Raw genomic sequence first — 19,182 nt, forward strand, 5'->3', positions numbered from 1 at the left:
TTCTCTTTCCATTTTAATGGCTGAATAATATTCCATTTTGTGGATGTATCACATTTTATTTAATTGATTTTGCTATTTCTGGCTATTTTGTTTTCTCCTGTTTTTGTTATCACAGATGTCAATATCATGAACATCTCATTGCTTCCTCTTTATGGGAATCATTAAGTTTTTTCTTTAAGGTACCATCTCACAAATAAGATTACTGTAAGATATATTTTTAAAAATAGATATATTTTTGAAAATCGGTTTCTGTCTTGACTTTTGTACATTGAAATCACTGGTTTACCACTTACTTGTCTGATTGTTTTCTTAACAATTGCTTTGTTTTTTTACCATCTGCATTTGATTATGTTAGTTACTTATTATTTTTCTTTTTCTTTTGGCTGCGATGCGCGGCTTGCAGGATACTAGTTCCCCGACCAGGAATTGAACCCGCGCGCTGGCAGTGCAAGCGCCAAGTCCTAACCACTGGACTGCCAGGGAATTCCCTTATTTTTTTCTTGACTCTGAATAGATTTTATCCATCACTTGTGATTTTTTTTTTTTTTTTTGCCATTCTTATTTTGTCATTTCTGTTTTTCTGGGATCTTCCTTAACTTTTCTTTTCAAGAGCAGTTATTTGATGATCATTTCTACTAAGATTATGAATATAACCCATTTTCTCAGAATTCTGTCCTGAGAACAGTGAATAACTTTGGAAATATGTGAAAAAGCTGTACATTACCCAATGACAGTGCAGTGATGTCACCAAAAATTATCTTGAATTCTTTGTGTTGTCCTAGTCCCTGTTACCCAGCCACTACTTCAAGTTCTCTCTTCTTTTATCTTATTTTCTCTCGTGTTCATTCCCACTGTTTTCTTGCAAAACTTTTGCTGTTATGTTACTGGTGCTCAGACCAAAGATTATACATGAAATCTGCTATTCTTTCCCCTGATATGTTATAAAATTAAACAGTCAGGTCTTTTCAATCATAACTTTTATGCAAGATAAGATAATATGATGAGCATGATGAATGAATGAAAGAAAATATGTTTCACATAAAGGGTTTTATTTAGTTTCAATATTAATTTTATAGTATGAATATTAATTCCTAGGTTTTAAGTTGTGCTTTGTGGATTGAAATGATATTTCACTTGTCTTAATTACATTCTTATTCATTAAATGTATTCATGAAATTGGTTTCTAATTTTTTGTTTGGTCTATTTTTCAGTGTAGTACTAAAATAATACTTATTCTTTTACAGAGGTTGTTTGTTTTATGGTCCACCTGGAACTGGAAAAACTCTGGTTGCTAGAGCACTTGCCAATGAATGCAGTCAAGGGCATAAAAGAGTAGCATTTTTCATGAGGAAAGGTGCTGATTGTCTGAGTAAGTGGGTAGGAGAATCCGAAAGACAGCTGCGATTGCTATTTGATCAGGTATGATATTAAAATTTACCTATATAGATCTGTAATCAGTGTAGATTAAGTATAAGGATTGGATAAACCTTGCATTTAATTACTTTTCATAGAAATAAACTCATAATAATTATATCAAATATATACTCTTCCTAGATTATTTTCCTTTGTCATGTCATGATTACACCGACGTATGATGAACATTTTTATAGTAAAAAGAGGAAGGAATAATTGGGTCTAAGTTCCTTGGAGTCTTAGGTCTCATATCTAAAGACTAGAGACAGAGTGGTAGTCTCACACTTAAAAGAGACGACAGTAGTGAGTTATGTTTCAGTATATAAGCTGAAGATTAGCTCTGCCCTAGAGTGGCTTTCAGTTTCATATCCCAATTGTATTGACAGGAAGTTGTGAGATAATAACATTCTTAGCTACTGAGGCATATTGTTGCAAATGCTTTTATATCTCTTTGTAGAATTCACTGAGGTTTTTTTATTTTAACTTTACTGAAATAGATTTTAAACTATGGCATCTTATTAAATGTTTTTTTCATCCTGACATGGAGGAAACCTATGTCACTGTCTTCTATTCTTTGTCTTGTTTCGACAGTTGGTCTTTAGTAGATATTTTTCGTGTCCCAATAATTGTAGCTGTATGAAATCTGAGGGTTAGAACTAGTGGAGTATATTGAATGTTTCCAGCTGAAAATGCAAATAAACTTAAATTGTATGCTGTTATAATTTATTATGTCTGAATCCTTAAAACATAGTTCTTGAGTTTATATTTTTAAAAACTTCTTATAAGCAAGTAGGAATGAAAATGAATTAAAATGGTTTATATTAAGTCTATATATTTGAAGTTTTTCATGATAACATGCAATCACTGGACTTGCTTCCTAGGCCTATCAGATGCGCCCATCAATTATTTTCTTTGATGAAATCGATGGTCTGGCTCCAGTACGATCAAGCAGGCAAGATCAAATTCACAGGTAAAACTTGCTTGATGGTACTTCTGCCTTTCTTCCTATATTCTCAGCAGTATTGATGTTGCATGAGGGATAGAATGTTAGAGGGTGAAAGAAAGTTTATAAACCAGTGTTGTTTGGTAGTAGAAACCAATGTATAGTACAAAAGAAAAAGTGAACCCGTTCTAAAGGGTAGGGTGTTCTCAAGCACAGTATTGGTTATAGATTTAACTTGTGATACAGACTTAAATGCCCATTGGCCAGTGAGGTAAGGCAAATAAAATGAGTGAGGCAGGCCAGTGATAAGGGTGGGTCTGGGAAATGGGGCTGAGTGTCCAATCATGAAGAGCATAGCCAATTGTTTTTAGCTCCAGCCTATTACTGAAGTGCAAAAGCTGACTCAGACTTGAAAAATAAATTTTCTTTCTTAAATTTTATATTCAAATTTTTGTGTTAAATATCTTTTAGATGTTGCCAACTAATTCAGATGCTTTTTTTTTTTCCCCCTAGTACTAGCCCGACTTCCTGATTTTCAGAATAGGAAAGTTGCATATCCCCTGTGATAATTGCTTACCGAAGGGAGCAGTTTTCACTAGTACCACTGACTCAACTTGAATCTAAATTCATTTTAGTCCTAGTTCATCTTCAGTTTTTCACAGCTTCTTTTTAAATGTAATTATGTAATTAATTTGGGATACCCAAAAGCAAATGTTTGCATGCTTTCATTATGCCGGTATTGTTTTTTATTGTAGATAATATAAAAGAGAAATGAGACATAAAATTATGAGTGATAGGTAGGTTTTGGCTTTTCTAACACCTAACAACATTTACTATATTCTGGTCCCCTTCTTTGACTTGATACTATAAAATTTTATTTGTTGCTCTGAGTAAATTAAAATGTTTACTCCTATATGGTAAAAATAGTTGTGTGTACACATACCCTACCAATAATCATACACACTTTTTATATATGACACATTTCATTATCAGCCATACTGTATTCATTGTGTTGATAGGGAAAAATATATTTAACAATACGACCATCACTTTGCAATCAAGTAATTGAGTACTTACTGTATTTTGGAACAGTTCTAAAAGGGATTGGAGAAATTTTAACAAGAAATATAGAATAATTTTAGCAAGCACTTATCATTTCAAATATATATTTTTAAGAGAAATTTAGTTTTTTGTTTTTTCCAAAGACTTAAAAAATCTGAGAGAAAAACATTTTTGTTAAATTAAGCTTATTTATTTATTTATTTATTTATTTATTTATTTATTTATTTATTTATTTTAAGAAAGTAAATCTTTTTTTTTTTTTTTACAAATTTATTTATTTATTTATATTTTTTATTTTTGGCTGCGTTGGGTATTCGTTGCTGCGTGCGAGCTTTCTCTAGTTGCTGCGTGCGGGCTTTCTCTAGTTCCGGCGAGCAGGGGCTGCTCTTCATTGTGGTCCGTGGGCTTCTCATTGCGGTGGCTTCTCTTGTTGAGGAGCACAGGCTCTAGGTGCACGGGCTTCAGTAGTTGTGGCTCACAGGCTTAGTTGCTCTGTGGCATGTGGGATCTTCCCGGACCAGGGCTCGAACCTATGTCCCCTGCACTGGCAGTTGGACCACTGCGCCACCAGGGAAGTCCAAATTCAGCTTTTTTAGAAGTTAGCACATTGAACATAGTTAAACTATACTCTTTATCTTATTGTTGGTAATAATTGTAGGATAATACAAATAAGTAATTATGTGAATGCATTAGAAAATACGATTTTTAGCCTAAGAAAAGAGGATACAAATATAAAGTAAGTTAAATTAAAACCCTCAAATCTTTACTTGAATTAGAAATACCAGTATGAACTTATGATGAATTTTATTTTTAAAGAAAAAAATGATTCCTATCTCTGGGCACTAAAAAGGCCTAGAAACAATCACAATCCAGCAGCAATTCATACCCCTAGCACTCAGAGTGTGGTCTCTAAACACTAGGATTCTTCAGGAGAGGAGGCGTTAGGCACAACTGAGATGGGAAATAGCAAGACAAGCCTGGAACATATTGTTATTCCTGGAAGTGAAGAAGCAATCAAAGACTACTGGGGTCATATCAGAATGACATAGCCAGTTTGAAGGGGTTTCCATTGGCCAAAAACGGGACAATTTGAGACCCAGTATACTGAGTCTCTTAAATATGTATACACATATTTAAGAGACTCAGTATATTGAAGTGTATCAAGTACACAGAAATCATCAGTTTTTAATGGTCTCTTTAAAAAAAGAACTTAATTGGTCACTCCAAAGGTTGCTAAGACAGTGACTCATTACTCTGAAAATTGATGAAGAGAATGAATCAAGCATTTCTTTCTCCTGTCCTGTAACCATGATTCAGAGTAATTTAATAATAATGATAAAGAGAACTTTGTTCTCTATAGAAAAATCACAGTTAATAAATGCAAAGGAAATTATTGAATTAGAAAAATAACCATTTTGCAACCCCTTATGAAATAGTGGATCAAGACCTATGGTTTTCAACTGGGAGTGATTTTGCCCCCCAGGGGACACATCTGGATATATTTTTGATTGTCACAACTGGGAGGGGGGGTGCTCTACTGGCATCAAGTGGGTGAAGACCATGGATGCTGTTAAATATCCTACAGTGGACAAGACAGCTCTCCACAACAAAGAATTATCTGGCCCAAAATGTCAATGGTGCCAAGATTGAGAAACCTTGATCTAAGCAGTAATTATCAGTGGTGGCTACGAAAGCAAATAAGGTGAAAAGGTTAATAGTAAAGTTTATGATGAGTGGAGTAAGCTGATAACACCTCAACTAAACCCAACCTACTGATCTTAAAAATGAAAATATGGTATCACTTGCCTCCTGAGGTATACAGTAGGAAATACATGGTATCTTCCGGTGAAATATGCTATCCCAAATAGTTTAATCTATATTTATTAAGCTTGTAGATGTAACTTCCAGTTTACAGGAAATATGAAAGCTAGAGGACAAGTTAAATGAGCCTATCAGGAAGCAATCAGCTCAATCCAGATGTGGGAAGGAAATTCTACAAAACAAATGAACCAGTTTCTTCAAAAAATAAATGGCATGGAGGAAGAAAAAAAAAGTGAGGGAAGGGTGATGGGGAACTGTTATGGATTTGAGGGATGTTTGACCAAGTGCAATGTGTGTAGATCTTGGCTTGAACAAATCAAATGTAAAAAGATATTTTGAGACAATCAGGGAAATTGGATATTAGGTGGTATTAACGAATTAGTGTCATTTACGTTGGTGTCATAGTATTGTGGGAGTTTTTAAAAGTCCTTATCCTCAGAAATACATATGTGAAGTACTTAACATGAAATATTTATGGGTTAAATGATCTGAGATTTTTTTGTTTGGTTGGTTTTTTTAAAAGCTATTGGGTGAAGACAAAAAAGGAATACTGATAATTGTTGAAACTGAGTGATGAAGATGTGGAGACTGTTTTACTATTCTCTCTGCATAATGAAAAGTTTAAAATGTAATTAAAACCCTTTTTAAAAAAAATAAATTTATTTATTTATTTTATTTATTTATTTTTGGCTGTGTTGGGTCTTCATTGCTGCGCACGGGCTTTCTCTAGTTGCATCAAGCGGGGGCTACTCTTTGTTGCGGTGCGCGGGCTTCTCATTGCGTGCAATGGCTTCTCTTGTGGAGCACGGGCTCTAGGCACGCAGGCTTCAGTCGTTGTGGCACGTGGGCTCAGTAGTTGTGGCTCACGGGCTCTAGAGCACAGGCTCAGTAGCTGTGGCACACGGGCTTCGTTGCTCCACGGCATGTGGGATCTTCCCGGACCAGGGATTGAACCTGTGTCCCCTGCATTGACAGGGGGGTTCTTAACCACTGTGCCAGCAGGGAAGTCCAAATCCTATGTTTTTATGCTTTATGTATATTCTGTTTTATTTTGGGGTCCTTTGATAATGTGTACACAATGAACCATTTTATGATTTTTATTTTGTTTTTCTGCCTAGTACTTGTATTTTTTTGATGTTGTATCCCTGTTTGAGAACTCTAAAGTTCCTATGTGAAATTATGCTTTATGAAATGGCTTCCAGGATCCATTTGTAGCATTCTAAAAACTGTGTTTTCCATTGATTTTAAATGTCCATGTGCCATGTAGTATGTTATTTTACAGATTTTCTTTTTATTTTTTATTTTTTTTTTATTTTTATTTTTATTTTTTTTTATTTTTTATTTATGGCTGTGTTGGGTCTTCGTTTCTGTGCGAGGGCTTTCTCCAGTTGTGGCAAGTGGGGGCCACTCTTCATCGCAGTGCGCGGGCCTCTCACTATCGCGGCCTCTCTTGTTGCGGAGCACAGGCTCCAGACGTGCATGCTCAGTAGTTGTGACTCACGGGCCCAGCTGCTCCGCGGCATGTGGGATCTTCCCAGACCAGGGCTCGAACCCGTGTCCCCTGCATTGGCAGGCAGATTCTCAACCACTGCGCCACCAGGGAAGCCCCAGATTTTCTTTTTAAAACGCTTATTGAAAGTAGTGGAATGCTCTGAGAAAATTCAGTCACACATTTAATGTATTAAATCTTAGCAAAAAAAAGAAATGATGTGTTCAGCTTCCATACAATTAATCTGTTCTCTCTTATTTTTAAATTTAGTTCAATTGTTTCTACCCTGCTAGCTCTTATGGATGGATTGGACAGCAGAGGAGAAATTGTCATCATTGGCGCTACCAACAGACTGGATTCTATCGATCCTGCTTTACGAAGGCCTGGTCGTTTTGACAGAGAATTCCTTTTTAGCCTACCTGATAAAGATGTAAGAATTTAACGTCACTCAAATTTTGACAAAATTGATTGCCTTTATCATGAACAAGTCTTGGTATAGCAAAAAACTGAAGATTCAGTTTTGTATGTTCTGAAGCAAAGTTGTATGATTAACATTCAAATATGTATGTATGTATTTTTAGGGAAGCATTATTTTATTTAAAGAAAATAACTTGGATAATTTTTTATTCTTTTCTTTTTTTTTTTTTTTTTTTTTTTGGGCCCCGTGGCTTGTGGGATCCTAGTTCCCCGACCAGGGATGAACCCAGGCCACAGCAGTGAGAGCGCTGAGTCCTAACCACTGGGCCACCAGGGAACCCCCCCACCCCCACCCCCCTCTTTTTTTTTTTTTAATAAAATAGTGCCTCCCTAGGAATACTCTTAAAATTCTTTCAAATTGAGCACAAACTTTGCGTGTTAATTATACAGCTTTATTTTGATTCAGAACACGTGACCTAACAAACGGTCAATCCTTAGCCAATTCATTAGCCTTGGCTTTTTTCACGGATACAACCATATAATCCTATGCGGTTATTTTAAAGCTGCCTAATATTTTGAGAACCAAGTAAGAAAATATGGGTAGAGCTGTCAGTACTCTTAAAAACAGTTCTTAATATGTACCAGAATAAACAATAGTCCAGTAGTTACTTAATTTCTCTCGTTCACATTTATGATGACTAGAACTTGAGCTATAAATGTAGATCTGTTTAACATAAAATCCTCAAGCTCTTACAAATACAACTTTTTTTTCATTTTTACTGTTTCATATTTCTGTTTATATTAGGTATTAAAATCTTTAAAATTTTAGATAAATTATTTTAAATTGAAATTAATCTGAATAGCACTTTATTATTACAGAAAAGTTTAACTGTTTTTATTTGTAGGCTCGAAAAGAAATTCTAAAGATTCACACAAGGGATTGGAATCCTAAACCACTGGACACATTTCTAGAAGAACTAGCAGAAAACTGTGTTGGTAAACATTGTTTTAAGCATTAAAAGAAATATTACATGCATTTCAAAGATGGAATAAGTTGTAGTTTTGCCAAGGTTATGTTTAAAGAAATGCAAATTATAAATTATATTATTTGTTTCTTATTTATAGTTTCTGGCATGTTTTCTTTTTTTTTTTTTTTTTTTTTGGCTGCGTTGGGTCTTCGTTGCTGTGCGCAAGCTTTCTCTAGTTGCAATGAGCTGGGGCTACTCTTTGTTGCGGTGCACGGACTTCTCATTGCGGTGGCTTCTCTTGTTGCGGAGCACGGGCTCTAGGCGCGCGGGCTCAATAGTTGCGGCATGCGGGTGTGCAGGCTTTCAGTAGTTGTGGTGCACGGGCTCAATAATTGTGGCGCGCAGGCTCGGTAGTTGTGACGCACAGGCGTAGTTGCTCCGCGGCACGTGGGATCTTCCTGAACTGGGGCTCGAACCCGTGTCCCCTGCATTGGCAGGCGGATTCTTAACCACTGCACCACCAGGGAAGTCCTGTTTTCTTCGTATAAAGTCCTAGATATTATATAGAGGTAATTGATATTTTGGCTGTCAGGGAATTTGAGAATGAAGTTAGATCTTTTACTAACTGTTCACATTTTTCTAATTATCCTATTAAGCATTCTACATGTATTATTTCAGGTAATTCTTACACCAGTCCTGCGAAGTAGGTAGCTTTATCCCCATTTTACAGATGTAGAAATGGCTGAGAGCATAAATGAATAAAGAGAGCATAAATCTCTAAAGATACCATGTCTAGTAAATGACAAACTAGAATTTGAACCTGATTGATTTCAAAAGTCGTGCTCTTGACCCCTGTGCTCTACTTCGTGCCTGCATATTTCACTCTCAAAAGTTGATTGATTTGTTAAGGGTTATTATCAACCATGTAAGTTCACTGGGGGAATGAGAGACATTTTAGCCTTATTACTCCTAAATATTTTGCTACTATATTGCTAAGCTGATTTTTAATTTTCTTTTAACCATGGTCAAGCTAATAGGGTAGTGGTATACTTAAAAATTTTTTTTTGGTTGCCTTGGATAGGATACTGTGGTGCAGATATTAAGTCAATATGTTCTGAGGCTGCTTTGTGTGCTCTGCGTCGACGCTACCCACAGATCTATACCACCAGTGAGAAACTACAGTTGGATCTGTCTTCAATTAATATCTCAGCTAAGGACTTTGAGTTAGCTATGCAAAAGATGATACCAGCCTCCCAAAGAGCTGTGACATCACCTGGGCAGGCACTGTCCACCATTGTGAAACCACTCCTGCAAAGCACTGTTCACAAGATCTTAGAAGCTCTGCAGAGAGTATTTCCACAGGCGGAAATCAGAACTAAAAAGGCATTAGACTCAGGTATGAAACTTGATTGACCATTTAGTTTTCATAATCAGTAAAACTAAATGTTTTGTACATCCCTGTACAGTAATGTTTCTTTATAAAAGAGCCTCTTGAAAGGAATTTGGTCATGCTTTGCCTAGATATTTGAAAGAAATTTACTTCACAGATTGCCCTAGACTTAATCTAAGTTTGGAATGCATTTTTTTAATTTACTTGTTATTTATATCTACGCAAACATTTTTGATTCTTAAAAAAATGTCATTGAAGTTCCTTGGTTTGCTAACTGAGGCATTACATGAAGATTTGCTTTATAATTCAGAAAAGTTACTAATGCACACTTTTTTTGTTTACTTTATAGATATTTCTTGTCCTCTTTTAGAAAGTGATTTGGCATACAGTGATGATGATGTTCCATCAGTATATGAAAATGGACTTTCTCAAAAATCCTTTAATAAGGCAAAAGAAAATTTTAATTTTCTTCATTTGAATAGGTACACTTCCCTTGAAAATTAATATATATTTTTTCTTGTGTAAATTCCCTAAAACTAAATGAAATGATGTTTGAAAAGATAAAAGATGCCAGCCAATTGACTTTTTTAAAAAGTTAAAATATTAGAAAATTTTTTGTTGTTACAGTTGTCAGGATGGTAGAAACTATACTGTATGAAGTATTCCTAAAAATCTGTAGGGGTTGATTGTCTCCAAAAACCATATGAACCTTGCTGTTATGATTGGCCATATTGTCAAAACTTTTGACTTCTAAAGTTCATAATTGGTAATTGGGAGGGAAATTTAAACTTTTTTTCCTAAATCATAGGTTATTACTCATTTCTTTCAGAAATGCTTGTTATCAACCTATGTCTTTTCGACCAAGAATACTGATAGTAGGAGAACCAGGATTTGGGCAAGGTTCTCATTTAGCACCAGCTGTCATCCATGCTTTGGAAAAATTTGCAGTATACACATTAGACATTCCTGTTCTTTTTGGAGTCAGTGCTACATCTCCTGAAGAAACATGTGCCCAGGTAATTCATTGTTGCCCAGACAAATAAGCTGTAAGTCAAAGTAGTCTGCCAAAGACAAAATCTAGAATTGCCTCATTCTTTTTGTACTGTGTTTTTTGTCTTTCTGATTTCTAACTTCAGGTTTTCAAAATAGAACTATGCATAAGTGCTTAGCTATTTAAGAGTATGAGTTTAAATCCCTTTTCCACCACTTAACTTGCTATGTGACTTAGGAGTTATTAGACCTCTCTGCCCCATTTTCCCCATTTTCAAAATGGAGATAATAATAGTCCTTACCGTGTGTGGCTGTTGTGAGGAATGAGTAAAGTACTTAAAACAGTGACAGCTATGCAAAATAAAATTTTAATTTTCTTCATTTGAATAGGTACATTTCCCTTGAAAATTAGTATATATATATTTTTTCTTGTGTAAATTCCCTAAAACTAAATGAAATGATGTTTGAAAAGATAAAAGGTGCCAGCTAATTGATTTTTTTAAAAAGTTAAAATATTAGAAAATTTTTTGTTGTTACAGTTGTCATGATGGTAGAAACTATACTGTATAAACTATTCCTAAAAATCTGTAGGGGTTGATTGTTTCCAAAAACCATATGAACTATGCTGCTTCTGTTTTTGCTATACTAAAATTTTTTAAATGTTAAAGTCTTTTATATTTGTATTTTTATATTTAACCTTGGTTACCATAACAGAAAAGTCTTCTAGATTTCTTGAGCTGTTTTCTAATTGCTTGAAGCAATTATGTTTTTCTAAAAATGAGACTTTTATAAAACATTTAAAAACAAGATTGTGGGATTGGGGAAGCATTTTTAAAACTTGAGGGTTTTATATGACAATTCCGGGAAGTTAAACGTTGTTCCAGATTAATAAAGCATATAACTAATGTGCTGACTCTCTAATTGAATGTAATTTTTTTCTCTCTCTACTAGATGATTCGTGAAGCTAAGAAAACAGCACCAAGTATAGTGTATGTTCCTCATATTCACTTGTGGTGGGAAATAGTTGGACCAACACTTAAAGCCACATTTACCACATTATTACAGAATATTCCTTCTTTTGCTCCAGTTTTACTACTGGCAACTTCTGACAAACCCCATTCCACTCTACCAGAAGAGGTAATTTGGGAGAAATCATTATATTTTAAAAAGAGATATACTTAAGTAATAAGAATTCATGGAAAAAATTCCAAGTGCTACAGAGGTGAATAAAATTATAAGGAAAAGTTTTCCTATTAAAGATACCATTGTTAGCTATTTGATACATGTGCTTGTTGGGCAGGATGGTATATGTATATGTGTATGTATATAGTAAGACCATATTGTAAATTTTTTTTCTCTAAATGGAATATGATGCATACTATTCTGTAACTTACTTTATATATCTTATGTATTTTTTAATACATAAGTCTTATTTCTTTTAAGAGCAGCATAGCTTTTTCTGTTTTCTTGATATACCATAATTTATTTATCCAAATCCTTATTAATAGGATTTTAGTTATTTTCCAGTTTTTTTCCCATTGAACTGCTACAGTGAGCATTCTTGGGTTTTAAATTATATGAGCATTACTATGTGGATTTTTTAACATGCATTCCTAACAGTGGAATAACTATAGCTTAGCCAAAGAGGATGCACATTTGACATTTTTGATAGTACCAAATTACTGTCCTTCAAATTTGTGCCAATTTAGACAACTACCAGTGACAAAGTTCATTCTGCTTCTGCCTGTAATACTCTTCTCCTAGATACATAGAAAGTAAAGGCGTGATCCTTTATTTTTCTCAGATTTCTGCCTAGATATCACCTCAGAGGTCTTCCTGATCAGTTTCTCAATTACAGCAGTAACACCTCTGCCTATCACTCTCTTCTCCCTTACTCTGCTTTGTTTTTATCACTACTTGACATTAAATATTAATTTGTTTGACTCTATCTCTACTAGTAGAATGTAAAATACGTGAAATCAGGGACATTTTTCCACCTCTCTGTCCCCAGAGTACATAATAAGCATGTTGTAGTCTTGTGTGTGTGTTCTTAGAACATTAGTAGGAAGATAATTCAAATATTTTATTTTAAATATATTTACTGAGCACTTATTCTGTGACAGACATGGTTATAGGCATTGGGAATATAGCATTGAACAATATGGACAAAAATCTGTATCCTCCTAGGGCTTACATTTTAGTTGAGGGAGAGACAAACAAAAATAAAATATAATGCCAACCTACCAGTATGGAGAAAAATTTAGCTAAGCAATGCCAAAAGAGTGTGGTAGGGTCACAGTGTTAAATCCGCTAGGTTAGCCTCACCAAGAAGATGACATTTGAGCAAATACCTGGAAAAGGGAAGGTAGTGACCCATTCGAGTATCTGAGGGACAGAGGTTGCTGGCAGAGGAAAAGCAAGTGCAAAAGCCCTGAAGGAAATGTGTGGTGTGTTGGGAAAATTGCAGAAAGTCTAGAGTGGCTAGAACAGAGGGAGTAAAGGACAGAATAGAAGGAAATGATGTCAGGGAGTTATCAAAGGACCAGATTGTGTCCCTGATGGCAGTTTTGTAGTTGTGAATTCTTCAACTAAAAATTAAATAAACTGGGAAATGAACATTAAGTATATATTAATTACAGATTCTTAGGGTGGGAAGAGTCCTTAAAGTTTTCTACTTTAGTCATCTAGTTCTGGACTCGAAGTCTTTCTTTTGTGTAGAACACCTTCACAATTCATTTTGTTAGTTCTGACTCCTAAGAAAAATCAACTTATTTTGAGAGGCTTCCATTTCTTAATCTCCATTTGTTTCCCACATAAAATAGAGAGCACGTCTATTCTGTCTTCATCATGAAAAGCTCTTTGTATGTTTGAATATGGTTTTGTGTTCATTTCTATCTCCTCACTCTGACCCAGGCTTCTTCACACTAAAAATTTCTTCTTCTATGATAAGGTATATTCCTTAGGATTATTAAATACAATAAAGTTTATTTCTTTCTCACTTAACAATACCAGGCAGATGACTAGATTGGCGGGTCCACCCTCCACCATGTAGTCATACCAGACACTCAGGCTGAGAGAGCTTTCTCATTTTCATCATGTGGCTTTCCAGGTTACTTTCATTCTGCCCAGCTGAAAGGATTGGCCTTCTTGTGCCTGGTCTGAAAGTGATACATATCATTTCCTTTCACATTCCATTGGCTAAAACTCACATAGCCATACGTAACTGCAAGGGAGACTAGGAAATACGATATAGCAGTGTGCCCAAAAGGAAGAGAACATGGAGTGTGGTAATAGCAGGCTCTGCTACACGTCACACATATTTTTAGTTTCTTCAAAATTCTAGTCACTCTCTTGAATGTCTTTCTCTTTATATTCCTTTTGAAAGGCTGTACCCAGAATGAATTAAGTACTCTAGCAATGTTCTGATTAACAGAGTAAAGAAGAATTGCTATGTAGTAGCCACATTAACCATTGATTTATTGTACTCACTGTCAATTAAAACTTTGTTAATTATTTCAAAGTTTAAAACGAAGATAAGTTTATACTCTTGGTAATAAGTAAGGCAAACTAGCTGAACTTTATAAAGACGTAGGGAGGGCTTCCCTGGTGGCGCAGTGGTTGAGAATCTGCCTGCCAATGCAAGGGACACAGGTTCAAGCCCTGGTCTGGGAAGATCCCACATGCCGCGGAGCAAAAGGGCCCGTGAGCCACAATTACTGAGCCTGCGCGTCTGGAGCCTGTGCTCCGCAACAAGAGAGGCCGCGATAGTGAGAGGCCCGCGCACCGCGATGAAGAGTGGCCCCCACTTGCCACAACTAGAGAAAGCCCTCGCACAGAAACGAAGACCCAACACAGCCATAAGTAAATTAAAAAAAAAAAAAAAAAAAAAAAAGACGTAGGGAGGTTGAAAAGCTGTCATCAGTTTAATCTTGGATAACTTTATCAAGAATGTGGGAATTTTGTACTCAAAAAAATTTTTTCAAAAATAGCTTCTTTGTTTTCTTATGGTAATATTTCCTAAGCATATCACTGTAAACTGAGTAAAGTATCCCAGTATCACACTGTACTGTAGGGTGGAATGGGCACTGGACCAGGAATTGCTCATTTTATAAAATGAATAGTCTATGTGGATACAAATAAGCAAGTCCTCTTTGAGCCTTATATAGTCTATGTAATCCTTAGTGATCCAGTGATATTGTCTATATAGCATTGGACTATAATATGTGAGAAGTACTGTGTATACCATTATTAGCTACATTAAAATTTGTCCATCTCAAAACTGCAGTCAGAGTATCTATATGCATGAGTACTAGTGGACCCTAACAACTCAGCAGCATGGAAAAATGACAAAGAAAGTCATCAGTGGATTAGAAACTTTGATGAATCGTGAAAGACAAGCAGTGGGGATTAGATTGATACAGGTAACCACATTTTAAAGCATGTGCATGAAAGGACTGCTTTGAAAGATGGGAGTGGTTTCTAGCTGTGGTTCAGTGCTAGGAGGGAATTGAAAGAGTCTTTGGACAACTTTGGATTTTTTTGGCTTTCTTCACTTCTGGCCATGCCAGACAGCAGTCAGCTGAGTTGTTTGTCCTCAGCTAGAGCAGTGAAGGTGGGCCCAAGGACTAGTGTGGCAGATCAGTGACTTATGTATAGGTACTGAATGGGAGGAGTAGGGAGACCCTGTGCCCAGAAGACAAATTACAGGCACATTCTGTGTCTAATATAGGCAAGCTTCTTTCATAATCACTGGAAGTAGAGCTAGAATAAACAGAAAAGGCACCTGTGGACAGTTGAAGATTTCAAAGGCAAAGATGAATTTATAAGTAAGCTTTTGAGGAAGGACAGCTCCATGGAAAGTCATATCCATGCATCAGCAACAGACTGTTGTGGAAAAGAACCAATTGAAGACATTATAAATGAAATAACTCCCCCCAAATAAAAAACCCCACAGGGCTAAAAAGAAGCAGACACAGACAGATAAGAGTGAATTAGCAAGATGGAAGATCATGAGATCAGAAATTCTTATAGTAAATAATAAAAACAAGACAAAGATTTGAAAAGTGAGGAAGAAGTTAAAGGAAACAGAGGACATAGATTCAGGTCTAACATCTGTTTAATGGGATTTATGGGAGGAGAAAAATGTAGAAGAGAAAAATAGTCACATAATAGAACATTTCATAGAATTAAAGAATACCGTAATCTTCAGATTTAAAAGGTCCCTTGTTCTAACTGATGGGTATAAAAAGGCCCACATCTAGATAAAATTTCAGAACACCAAAAGTATAGAGAAAAATCTAAAAATCTTCCAAGAGAATAAAACATTACTAGAAAGGACTGAAAATCAAATTGCTTCTACATTCTCACTGGTATAATACCAGCTACTAAGGAGGCAACTGAGCAGTATTTTCAAAGTTAGAAGGAAAATAATTTTGAACCTGTAATTTTCTTCCCAGCAAAGTTAGCATTTGAGTGAAAGAGCAAAATAAAGATATTTTTGAACATGCAGTGCCTAAGACACTATTACCCATAAACCCCTGACTGAAATAATTATTAAGGGATTATTTCTCCTCTTGGATTATTTTTATTTTGCAGAAGTTGCATATAAGAAGCAGTGAGCAAAGAAAACAGTAAAACTCGTCACAAAACTGTGCTAGTAACATTTTTTTAAGGACTGTAAATCTAAGTTGATCTTCGTTCTGAACTCAAAACAGCAGGAAGGACATAGTGAAGGAGAATGAGGAAGTAAAAGCACATTCAGATTTGTATCTGATATGTAGATATTGATTAACTTCACAGTTTGGTAGGAAAAGAAGCTTAGAGATATGTCTGTTAAAACTTGTAACAATAAAAGAACAGAAATGCAGCATACAACTTCCAGGCCACCAGAAAGGGGGAAAAGGTACAAATTGCAATAGAAATATCAACAAAATAGATTCTAAAATTTAATGTAGAAGAAAAAACTGCTTGAGGGACTTCCCTGCTGGTCCAGTGGTTAAGACTCCATGCTTCTACTGCACAGGGCACAGGTTCAATCCCTGGTTGGGGAACTAAGATCCTGCATGCCACGTGGCATGGCTAAAAAAAAGTTCCTGAATTTCCAAGAAAATTTTGAAAAAGCCCACCAAATATGGTAAAGCATACCACAATGTTAGTGATTAAAACTGTGAATTTGGGCCAGAAATGACAAATTAATGTAATACAGTTCATTAGTAGACTCTTGTATACATAGTAGTTTAGTAAATGGATTAGCAAAAGGAGAGACTTATTTCATAAATGATGTTGTGTATGTAGTTTTCATAAGTTTGGAGCATGGAAGAACCTACAAAGCAGAAAATGCAAAAGCTGTGGATGTAAATTTCTCTGTATCAGAGGTAGGCTGAACAAAGTACACAAACATCATACAAGGAATAAACATTATTATCCTCTAATAATTCTTGGAAAGATCTAGAGGTTTGTTTAGAAACATCCTTTTGAGACCTGTTTTGCCTTTATTCTTTTTTTGGTGGTAAAATATACATAATTTACCATTTTAACCATTTTTAAGTGTACAGTTCAGTGACATCAAGTACATTGCTTTAAGTTCGTTCATGATGTTGTGCAGCCATCACCACTATCCATTTCCAGAACTTTTTCATCATCTCAAACAGAAACTCTGTATCCATTAAACAATTATTCCTCATTCCTTCCTCTCCCAGCCCTTGGACACCTCTAGTAACTTTCTGTCTCTTTGAATTTACCTATTCTAGGTATCCTCATATAAGTGGAACATAAAGTATCTGTCCTTTTGTGACTGGCTTATTTCACTTAGCATAATGTTTTCATTGTTCATCCATGTTGTAGTGTGTGTTCAAATTTCATTCCTTTTTGGGCTGAATAATATTCCATTGTAGGTACATACCACATTTTGTTTATCTCTTCATCTGGTGATGAACATTTGGATTGTCTCTACCTCCTGCCTACTGTGAATAATTCTGCTATGATTATTGGTATACAAGTATCTGTTGAGTCTTTTATTTTTTTTCTTGCAGTTTTTTTGAATATACTGGGTTACATGATAATTTTGTGTTTAACTTTTTGAGGAACCGTCATACTGTTTTCTACAGTGGCTGCACCCTTTTACATTCCTACCAGCACAAGGGGTCTAACTTCTCCACATCCTTACCAATACTTATTATTTTCCAGCCTTTATTCTTACTGAAGAACCACTCATTCTCATATCTCACTTTGGGTTGTGAAGGTGAATTACTTGATCTCAACAAAACCCTTTAAGTAAAATATCACCATATCAGTTATTGTATGAATTATAGTTTGGAACCTTGAGTTCTAAAGAAGATCCCATGTTTTTAGTTCCTTATCTATTGCATACATGGTTTATATAATACATAAATTCAATATAAGTAAAAGATTTAAGAAACTATTTCTTTATTACACAATTTAGATTGTCATTAAAAATGTGTACAGTAACCTACTGTGGCATTGAATGATTGATACATAGTAATGTGTGTGTATACATACATATGTATATAAAATGCATCTGTTTTCTTTTTTAAGGTGCAAGAATTATTTATCCATGATTATGGAGAAATTTTTAATGTCCAGTTGCCTGGTAAAGAAGAACGGACACAATTTTTTGAAGATTTAATTCTAAAGCAAGCTGCTAAGCCTCCTATATCAAAAAAGAAAGCAGGTTAGTTCCTGTATCAAAGTTAATATATAATAATTTTGAGAAAGTGGAAATAAAATATCAGTTAATGGCATTGCCACCTTCTAATATCAGAAGCTCAAAACCTCAGTTGAGGTTGATACCTCTTACTTACCTCTTAAAATCCCTATGTTTCCCATTAAAATAGACTAAAGTTCTTATTTATTTGTTTGTTTGTTTGTTTCTTTAGGCTGTGTCGGGTCTTAGTTGCAGCATGCAGACTCTTAGTTGCCATATGCATGCGGGATCTAGTTCCCAGAGATTGAACCCCGGCCTCCTGCATTGGGAGCTCAGAGTCTTACCCACTGGACCACCAGGGAAGTCCCTAGACTAAAGTTCTTAAAGCATACAAGGCCTTTCATCGTATAGCCCTCATCTATGTGGAATTGGGGCTAGAATTCATAGCATAGCCCCAATCTGTCTTTCCAAGCGCACCTTTGGCACTTTTCTCTCCCCCACCTTTTTCCTTCCAAAGCACTCTATCTTTAAACCATACACAGCATATTGTGTCTTTTCATAATTTCATTCATGCTTCCTTCTAGTATAACTTATTCTTTCTTCCCTAACATCTAGACAAAATTAATTTATTACCTTTATGATGCACTGTACTTTTTTCATACTACTAATATGATATTACAGTGATGTTATAATTATGTCTCTTACTCCCTTAATAGATTGCCAACTTACTGGGGCAGCACTCTCATATTCCCTTTTTTATCCTTATTACTTATTAGTGCAAATCTGTTTAAACAAAATTAAACTTTTGTTATATTTGAAACATACCACAATTTTTTGTTAGTTTAAAAATTAACTAGTAAAAATGACTTTTTAGGGCTTCCCTGGTGGCGCAGTGGTTGAGAGTCTGCCTGCCAATGCAGGGGACACAGGTTCGAGCCTTGGTCTGGGAGGATCCCACATGCCGCGGAGCAGCTAGGCCCGTGAGCCACAATTACTGAGCCTGCGCGTCTGGAGCCTGTGCTCCGC

The 19,182-nt window shown here is 35.5% G+C and overlaps 1 protein-coding gene across 2 annotated transcripts in view; it reads left to right on the forward strand.

Moving 5' to 3' along the window:
- Positions 1 to 19,182, forward strand: part of ATAD2 (ATPase family AAA domain containing 2) — a 67,969-nt gene that overhangs the window by 38,571 nt on the left and 10,216 nt on the right. For both annotated transcript variants that reach the window (XM_036830999.1, XM_036831000.1), the window contains exons 12-20: positions 1,245 to 1,419; positions 2,295 to 2,383; positions 6,999 to 7,158; positions 8,051 to 8,141; positions 9,195 to 9,509; positions 9,853 to 9,985; positions 10,333 to 10,519; positions 11,445 to 11,630; positions 18,048 to 18,183. In XM_036830999.1, the coding sequence (XP_036686894.1) occupies positions 1,245 to 1,419; positions 2,295 to 2,383; positions 6,999 to 7,158; positions 8,051 to 8,141; positions 9,195 to 9,509; positions 9,853 to 9,985; positions 10,333 to 10,519; positions 11,445 to 11,630; positions 18,048 to 18,183 (1,472 nt within the window). The remainder of the gene's footprint in view (positions 1 to 1,244; positions 1,420 to 2,294; positions 2,384 to 6,998; positions 7,159 to 8,050; positions 8,142 to 9,194; positions 9,510 to 9,852; positions 9,986 to 10,332; positions 10,520 to 11,444; positions 11,631 to 18,047; positions 18,184 to 19,182) is intronic.

This window comes from Balaenoptera musculus, chromosome 17, assembly GCF_009873245.2.
Source record: "Balaenoptera musculus isolate JJ_BM4_2016_0621 chromosome 17, mBalMus1.pri.v3, whole genome shotgun sequence".
NCBI lineage: Eukaryota > Metazoa > Chordata > Mammalia > Artiodactyla > Balaenopteridae > Balaenoptera > Balaenoptera musculus.